General features: G+C 37.2%; 1 protein-coding gene across 4 annotated transcripts in view; it reads right to left on the bottom strand.

Annotated features, from left to right (window-relative positions):
* The window catches only part of LOC103477659 (fucolectin-7-like), a 23,367-nt gene extending 13,736 nt beyond the window's left edge, over positions 1 to 9,631 (bottom strand). The window contains exons 1-6 of one of the 4 annotated variants that reach the window (XM_008430914.1): positions 9,596 to 9,631; positions 9,352 to 9,419; positions 8,354 to 8,651; positions 7,659 to 7,813; positions 5,950 to 6,229; positions 5,167 to 5,806 (exon numbers count right to left, since the gene is read on the bottom strand). In XM_008430914.1, coding sequence (XP_008429136.1) covers positions 5,656 to 5,806; positions 5,950 to 6,229; positions 7,659 to 7,813; positions 8,354 to 8,651; positions 9,352 to 9,415 — 948 coding nt within the window. In that variant the 5' untranslated portion in view covers positions 9,416 to 9,419; positions 9,596 to 9,631 and the 3' untranslated portion in view covers positions 5,167 to 5,655. Of the gene's footprint in view, positions 1 to 5,166; positions 5,807 to 5,949; positions 6,230 to 7,658; positions 7,814 to 8,353; positions 8,652 to 9,351; positions 9,443 to 9,595 lie in introns of those variants that run through there. The other 3 variants (XM_008430913.1, XM_008430916.1, XM_008430915.1) reach the window with 3 other exon arrangements.

Here is a 9,631-nt window from a genome sequence, read left to right as displayed (position 1 = left end):
AGAGACTTTGATATTGTGAGGTGGTTGTTGTTCTAACTCGTTCATCAATGATTTTATCTTCAACATATGTTTGCAGTCTAACTGAGCAAATGAAGATGAAAGAGGGTGTTAGAAAACCTAAAGACTTTCTCTCTCAGAAGAAGCTCTGACTCCACCAGATCACCAACCAGCTGTAAAGATGAACCTCCACATCGTCTTCATGATGTAAGTTTGTTTTTTCAAGGAGGAGGAGCTAGCTACATTTTCAACAACAAAAACTGGTGTGTTGCCAATACTAAGTGCTTAATAAACATGATTTGATTTAAAGGTAACTGGAAATAATTTTTCTCTTCTTGTTAATCTAACATTTATCTTTTTTTATTTGTTGTTGGCTTTCAGGGTCCTGTAAGTGACCTGTCCAGGGTGAACCCTGCCTCTCATSTGATGGCTGCTGGAGATGGGCACCACCAGCCCCCCTCACCACCCTGCAAGGATCAGTGTGTTCAGAACATGGATGGAAAAATTTTAAGGTAGTTTGTCTCCTTAAGTCCACACTTAAAACAGCTTCATAGTTAATGCCAACATCAACTGATTCTATGACATTGCTGACTATTTTTTTCTACTTCTAACATAAACAGGCAAAGACACACAGAAATGTTTTTCCACCCCAGGCATCCTGTCCCAATCATCATCAGTTCTTATGATGTCACATACATGGGGAGTCCACAACGTCTTAAAATTTTAAGTATCATGTTTTATTTGCCATTTTTCTGTTCTCTTTAAATACAAATGATTTCTCTGTTTAATTGCTCTATTGTTCTTTTTTGTAGGTTTCTGTAAGGTGCAGTGAACGGGAATGTTCTGTCGTTGATCTTCATTTTCATGTTTTATTGTCACAGTTAAATTTTCATGTTCATGTGTTCACTTTTGATGTGTAAACTGATAATTTATGTAAAGTTCATAAAGTTGTGAGTAAAATTGGAGAATTTTAAAATGTCTGTAATAAAATATTAATTACCTTGGGGATCTTGTGTAATAAATCTTTCCATGTAATTTTAGCCTAAAACAATGTAAGTACTGTAGTGTAGTTATGCATGTCATGTACAAAATAGGTACGTCGGAATAAATACGAATTAAGAGTAATTAAAATTGTAGTTTATCATCAATAGCAGGAAATCAAAAACAGAGTTTCTCAGCAATGGGCATGGCAACTTAGGGGAAAAAGATAAAAAAGGACTTTTTTCACAGGCTTTTATTTTGAAATTGCACATTAGATCTAGTTGCCACTTTCAGGTTCTGTTCTAGAGGTGTCCCTCTGTCATCCAGAAGTGGTAGCAGTCTTTGGAAACAGTTTCTCAGCAATGGGCATGGCAACTTAGGGAGAAAAGATAAAAAATGACTGTGAAAATCTGTGAACTCACAAGAGTTCACAGATTTTCAAGAGAAGGAGAAAGAGAGCCAACCTGACCATGTTGAAGTCCGGTTGGCTTCTTAGCAGGATTTCTCAGAAGAAATGATAGACTTTGCTGCAGGATCCATCCCAGAGAATTTGGAGAACATGCAGGATTGTAAAAGGAAAAAGCCAAAGCTTTCAATTTGGAAAAGAATGCAAAACTTTATGCGTTTGAAGAAATCGAAAAAAGAAAGAAAAGAAAAGAGTGAACTAAAATAAAGAACATCTTGCTCTAGCCATCCTGCCATGCGACACTCCGTCATGAGGAGATTTAGAAAGGCCAGTTTTTTCCCTCCCATTTACCAACTAAAACAGTGTTTCTCAACCCTGGTCCTCACCGCCCCCCTGCTCTGCATGTTTTAGATGTGCCTCTATTCCAGAACAGCTGATTCAAATGATTGGATGGCCATCAAGTACTGCAGAAGCTTGTTAATCACCCAGAGATACAATTCAGGTGTGTGGCAGAAGGGAAATACCTAAAACATGTAGGACAGTGGGGCAGTGAGGACCAGGGTTGAGAAACACTGAACTAAAAAAAAAGATTCCCTCCTAACCAAATTTAAAAAAAAATTCAAACTTTAAGATGAATTTGAAATAGAAAAAAAAGTGGGCAGCACGGAGATGCAGTGGCTAGCACTGCAGCTGCACAGAGAGGATGTGTCACATCTTTGCTGTGTGGAGTTTGCATGTTCTCCCCGTGCCTGCGTGGGTTTTCTCCAGGTGCTCTGGTTTCCCCCCACATCCCCTAAAACGTGTAGGTTAGGTCAATTGGTCAATGTAAATTGCCCCCAAAAAGAGTTTAAGAAACTGCAAGAATTGGCTTAAAAAAGTTACCTAAGAGTCATGTAGGATGCGAAACGTCGATCGCGATTGACCGGTCGATCGCGGAAAGGTTTTGAGTCGATTTCGGCAGGTGACAAACTGAACGCCGCCAGGACGCTGAGTCCAGCACTTCCTCTTCTGATAGGCTTATCAAAAATATTCACTAAGATCCTAAACGTTTGTAGCTTCATTAAAAAAGAATAATTATAAAAAGTCAACGAAACGTGTTAAAATTAATAATCTCAGTAATTATTGTTTCAACAAGGTGTTGCTCAATTCTGTGCGTTTCGGTTCCATTAACAAACAAACAAAAATAAAACCGACTCAAAGACCGACTGACGAACAGAGTAGGAGTTTAAATTAGCTACTCAACCACCGCTGTGTTCATGAGAGGCTTATTAATAATCGAGAAATAAATATCAAGTGTGGAAACCTGATATGTAACGGACTGAATATTGTGTTTTTAATGTAATCTTTGCTCGGCTTGCGGGGTGCAGGCGGTTGCCACGGCAATGGGTGTGCTTAAACGACAAAGAGACCGAGAGTAAAAAGGTAGGAGATGTTTCCAGTTGATAGTCTGTTCGGGTTGTTTTACCTTTGTTTACCTTTGCTGTGGCTCATTACACCTGCTGTAGTTTCTGAACATTCAATAAACRACAAAATTGGACTAATTACCTCGTTCGTTTGTGAGCAYACGTCACAACAAACATCAAATAGGACAAATATATTTCATTAAGTTTTAACAAATTTTACCGCGATAATTATGTGAAATTAAATTAATTATATCCCGACCTCAGAAGATTTGCCTTTACCTTTACTGGGCTCTTTGGTTCCTCCTATCAGTCTGTAGTTTCTCATATTTCAGTCATCAAACCAAATTTCAGATCTGCCATGACTGATTGATACCTGCTGGCATCAGGTTTGCAACCAGCTTCTGACTGAGAAACCAGGAAGCTGTTCCCAGTGTCTGAATCTCACTGAGGAAGAAACTGGATTAGGTTTTCTGTCACTTTATTATTTCTGCTATAACTGATGTATATTCGCATATAAAATAAGTCATAGAGTTTAATTTGCAATTTTTATGTCTTTGTGTCATGAGGTAGATCTCAGGCGGCTGGTGAGAGAAAAAGTAGATCTTTCTCCACAAGTTTGAGCACCCCTGATCTAGGCTGTAGACCAACACGGTTATCCTGGATTCAATTCCAAATCTTGGGCAATATGCTGCATGTCTCTCCTCCAAATCAATTAGTGTTAATGAAAGGCCCCTCATGGAGCGCTGAGTCGTACGTAAAAGCGTCCGCCATCTTCTATGTGGCAGCAGGGCGATCAGAGCTCCTTAAGTCCTGTTCTGTGGACTTATTTCAACCGTTTTACGAAACAAACTGGATTCATTAGCAATACCTTCCCCAGGTAAGGATGAAAGATCAGAATTACTTGACTTTGCAGACAGAAATTCGCTTCTAAACAACCGGAAAATATTTACTATGTACCTAAATTGGCCCGAAATAACCGCTGATTGTTAGCGTAGCAGCTAACGTTTTCATACTGTTTTCTAATGAGAGAGAGCTGACGAGAAACAGCTGTTAGAGGAGAAGTTAATTAAAAACCAGAGGATTTAGTGAGGAAAGATCAGTCAGGATCAGAGCTGGAGCTGCTGTTCTTCAGTCTTTGTTTCCCAGCTCAGCTTCACCATGTCGGTATTTAACTATAAAGATGCTACGAGTCAGAGCCCAACATGCTGAAAATGTCTTTTTCTGAATGTGAAGGAAACGTATACAAAACATTGATTGTGTGTATTTTCTATTACACTTTTGGATAATTTCACTTTTATTCTTGGCTTTAGCCTGTGAACCAGGACGTCTCAGAAGTATGGAGTGAAAATAGTCTCAAAATATCTGTGCGTGTGTAAAAAATATCTTTTTGTGTGTAATACTCAATTTGTTGTTATTCTATTGTTATATTGATGTCTATGATCGCAACACCAACACGTGAGTGAAACAATGACTGGGGGAGCCTACTATAAAGTACTCGGGACCACATCTTTACAAATATGGATGTGTAATAATAGAGTATGGAACAAATTGGCAAACCAAATTGAAGCGTCTATTCTATGCACCTTATATATGAAAAAAGTTTTAAAATAGGCCATTTATTGAAGGTGGACCTTATACTGCGGAAAATATGGTAAAAAATCCATTGCAGACACATGTGATTTTCTGACTGAAAAAAATACAACAATCATCAACACTTTATTTACTTCTGAGGAGAAAACAAAATAACACCGGATATTGATGCTGTGGTTTTTGCAAATATTTGCATAATAAGGAAGTGAAGCACAGTAAATGGCCTTGAAGGAAAGGAACGATGCAAAGCAGGATTTCACTGTTAAACAGTGGCAGAACCAGAAATTAATTTACAAGTGGGCAAATAATTTACTATGTCAACTCCCATTAAAATGTCAAATCCTGTTTGGTTATGAGAGCTCCTTTAGGAAATCTTGTACTAAGATGAATCCTCTAGTGAAGCAAATATAAAGCAAAGAAAAAAAGATATGATAGTTTCCATATATCAGTCTCCAAAAAAGCCCAGGTTGGACCCTTTGACCCATCAGAACTGCATTCCTGTTCATGGTAAAGATTCAACTAGGTGTTAGAAACATTCCTTAGATATATTAACATGATACCCTCACAAGCTTGGATCAGATTGTTGCACATCCATGATGCAAATGAAACCACATCCCAGTGATGCTGTTATCATCAGACACTGTTTGCACAGTTCATTTCCAATTGCATTGAGTTACTGGCATGTGATTTGCTGATGTTCTTTTAGCATCAACAAGCAATTTAACAGAAAATTAAGTCGTGTGCAGTAATAACACTATGTACAAATAATCCACAACCAGTTTTGCAGACTCATCATTATAGAGATTTAATAAAGAAATAAACACCAGATTTCAGACAAGTAGAATAAACCGCAGGATGAATAGGACCTATAAGACAGATTGTTAAAGTCTGATTGTCTGATATATAATAGATAATCAGTCTGACAGATTCTGTTCAAAAGACAAGATTTTCAAGAGTTAGACTTAATAGCTCTTCATTTTAAATCAACTAATAGGTTTACTGCTCTTTCTTTATTTGTTTTTCAGTCTGCATGTCAATCTGTTGTTGCTTATCTTTCAAAATCAAACCCATAGAGCGTCCCAGCTTCCCTAAAGCACGTGATTGGTTCACCAGAGGCTGACCCCAGCTCAGAACTGCTTTCCCCATAGTGAAAGCAAAGCGTTTCCCCTTATTTTGGTTTTCAATACAATCAGATATTCATAAGGTTTTTAACACCCTCTAGTGGTCAAAATGATTAATTCAGCTTTAACTATAAACCACAGTGATGTCATGAAAACTTTAATCCAGTCTGGATGCGTACACTTCCACCTCACACAGAGTGAGAAACTCATTTCTTCCAGGTATGACAACGTTGATGTATCGACCATCCATGCCGTTGCACTGAAAGGTATCAGTAAAACCTGGAGCGATGGTTGAGATCACAGCACACCTAACAAAGGAAAGAAGATTTAAGATTTCAGGACATATTTAAAGATACATTAATTTAGCAAAAATAATCATGAGAAATTAATGTTGCTTTCAACAACATCTTTTATTTGCATTCAGTGTCATGATAAAATTACTGTAAACTACCTGGGATTGTTATTTCCATTGTTATCAAGTGAATCTCCAATCCGAATTTCAGCTCCGTTAATTCGAGTGGGAACTTCTACCCGATTGGTTATGTTAATATTGAACACTTTATGGGTTCTTCCCAGGTCCAGTCTCCACCAGGGGCTATAGTCATTATTTGTGGCACTGCAGGAACCCTGGCTGAAGAGGCCTTCACGATACCCATCGATAGCGTAGTAGGCAAAGGCTCCAGGATAAACTGTTGACTGTGAAGCTTTTCCATAAACTGCCACATTTTCTTCTGCAACACAAAATTTTAAATGTCAGCTTTGAAATATATTATTCTCATATGCAATTCCCATGTACATATTGACAATTACATATTTGTATTAAAAATTAGTTCAGGTAGTTCATTTTGTATTTGGTAGGTTCAAAACCAAAACTTATTGTTTTCATAAAAGGGACTGACAGAGAAAAAAAAATCTTTCTACTTCCTTTCTCTTTTATTCTTTTTTATTTCTCTTACAATTTTTAGTTTGAAATTACTAACAGCTTAAAGCAGATGATGTATATGTTTATAAACATTTGGAGTGCACCGATCTATCAGCCAGCCTGTTTCTTTAATTTTGGGAGATCGTCAATCGCCTGATCTTATCTACGTCACCAAAGATCTCAAAATCAACCAGTGTCCTCTTCTACTCTCTCATGACAAAGGTTTGACTGATAGACTGACTCACCAGGTAATATCTGCATATTTGCAGTTAAAAATAGTCACCTTGTTGTTACCAACTCAGCGACTTTCTTGCTATATTTAGCAACATTTCAGACAAAAAAAATTGGTATTGGCCAAAATTGGAATCTGTGCACCAGAGGTCTTGCTATACTTTTTTGTTATTCATCATCTTGATGGACAGCATAAAGAAAATCGGTCATGTGCTATTTTTACTTGTCAAATTATAATCATATTAATATAGGCTATTTTATGTGGTTTAATTCATATTCACCAAGTGGAACCATGCAATCCCATCACACATAAAACAGATAACACATCTAACTTGTTCTCTGTAGTGACAAAAAACACTGACTGTGGCCCCAATAACTTATAATAAATGACATTAAATGACTCCACAAAAATTACAAGCAATTCTTTAGTTTCCTCTGGTCTGTATGTACTAGAGACTGGTATTACCCGTGCCATTTCAACCAAAAGTTTGGAATGCGCTTCTGAACCAGACGTGTCCGGTCCATAACTCTTCAACACATTGTCAGCTCCCGGTCAGAAAGATATTTAGTTCAGTGTTCATAAGATGATATTCAGAAAAGATTTTTTTAATTGACTGACTTTAGTTGCTTCTGCGATGAACTCTTTGCATAAATTTTAAATGTCCGCCCATGTGTACCTGTCAAGGGTGTGAATTATAACCTGTCAAATGACGGACGGGTTTAAAAATGTTTCTATCTTTAAAAAAAAAAAGGTCAATATTCCATTAAGGCAACCCCTGCTGTGCACCCTTAATAAATATATATACTATTTTTCACTTGTTTAAACAGCCTTTATGTTGAAGAAAGAGCGCACCTTTGTGCAAGCTGTTCTCTGATAATGTGGTATAAATGCAACATTTTGGGTTGCCGATCCCTGACTTGGTCTAATCAATCAAGTCAGTGGCTCTCACTGACAAACCTGACTTGATTGATAAAATATGATCAAACATGTTTTGAAAGATGCTCACCAGTTGGAGCGCGGTATCCGTAGACCTCCACTTCACAGACATGTAGAACCCTGCTCACACCAGGGGCTATAATGATCACATATTGACCTTCAACACGCTCAGCAAAATTTATTGTATAAGAGCTTCCAGCTGCAATAGAGGAAATGGTAGCAACCCTGGAAAAGAAAAGTTGTATCGGTAACATTCATGATTTCAAAGGAGCAAGCAGCACAAGGTCTTCTGAAATATGTGTTTAAAATAACATATGCAAATCTAATTTCATTTTTCTCAGCAATTACAAACTCGATTTCAGTAATCTTGGTATCCACATAAAGGTAACACTGGGCGACTGTCAGAAGTTTATATATCACAGGAGCTGCTAGAGTTTCAGGGAACTATGTGCATGGAACATAAAATAATTTGAATTTTGTTGTCCTTCACCAGAATGTTTACAACAAAAAAATAAATAATTTTGTCACAACCAGAGCTCCTTACAATGTCTCCCTGATGAAGGTTTGTGGCTACTGTCCTGAAGCCCTGGGGCATAAACTGAAATGCTCAAAACATTTATCAGCTTGTGGCAAATAGCCTGATGTTTCTTTGGATACCAAATATGTCTCTCTTTAAGGGAACGTGCAGAAATTAAACAAAGGTTCAAATCTGAGCAGCACTGAGCCTTCCTTGTTTCATACTGTACTCATGACATAATCACTCACAGTGGGTTTGCAGTGCCATCTTGTCGTAAAGAGTTTCCGATGCGAACCTCCAAACCATTGGATTGCTGTGCACAGCAGTCTCCTCTGTTGGTGATGACGACCTGGGTGACTATGTATGAGTCCAGCAGGTCCACTCTCCACCAGGGGTTGTTTTCAGTATCAGTGTGGGTGCAAGATCCCTTTGTAAGGTCAGCATTTAGGTTTCCATCAATGGCATTGGAAGCATCTACAAATGCATTCCACGGATCCCCTTTGTACTGAGAAGACTGTGAAGCTTTGCCACGTAAAGCCACGTTTTCTGAAATGAAGAGAGAAATTCAACAAAGAATAAATTAATCTCAATATTGTTTGTTTTGAATTAGATATTTGTGTCTGTCATTAAAAGTCTTGCATTTGTTTGATATTTGATAGTTTGAATGTTACTTTTCTGTCTCAGTGGCACGTACTTGCATTATAACAAGTATTTTATGCAGGCATGAAGCAAATGTTTTTGCTATTTATATAAAAACAATGAGAAATCAAATGAAGTATTTCACTGTCTTTGCGATTTGACAGCTTCTTCTAAACTGGCACAGATGAAGTCGTGTCCAGAAGATCTATTAATGTAATGAATAATGAGTAATGCTTTTATCACCTTTGAAAGGAGTTGTCAAAGATTGCACTCATTTTTTTTATTAAACCAAACAATTAATCTTGCATTTTCTCAAAAACACGAAGTGGAAAAACAAGGAACTTAAAATAAAACAGGACAAGAAAACACATTTTTAGCCCATTTAAGGAACCCTTAATGTAAGGGTTTATAAATATAAACTACATATATTTGGAAGTCAGAGTATTTATCATTTTTGCTGAAATTTAAGGAAATCCTTTCTCTAAGGACAAAAATCATATTAAATAAGTTCAATTAGATTAACCGGCTCTGCTCATAGATTAATGTTGTATCACAAACAATGCTTATGGTCTCTAAATTTACACAAATACTTTCACATGCTACTTACGGTAAGTGTAAGCTGAGCACATTGGCAGGAGGAGCAGCAAATGAAACAGTACGCCGTACCTCATGATTCTGACAAAAACAGGAGAGAGAAACTAGGGAAACATTTTCTGAGTTTAATAGTATTAAGCTATATTTAAGATAATTAGTATAACTATTCTATAACATTTCATGCTATATTATAGTAAATAGTGTCATATTTGTGAGAATTTCTGATCAAAAATATTCACGAGAACTGAAAATATTACCCTGATTCTTTGGTGGGTTTGGCGTTCGAGGTGAGG

Source organism: Poecilia reticulata, linkage group LG16 (genome assembly GCF_000633615.1).
Source record: "Poecilia reticulata strain Guanapo linkage group LG16, Guppy_female_1.0+MT, whole genome shotgun sequence".
Lineage (NCBI taxonomy): Eukaryota > Metazoa > Chordata > Actinopteri > Cyprinodontiformes > Poeciliidae > Poecilia > Poecilia reticulata.
Note: the sequence above shows the minus strand (reverse complement) of the source record. Positions and strands in the feature narration are given on the sequence as shown.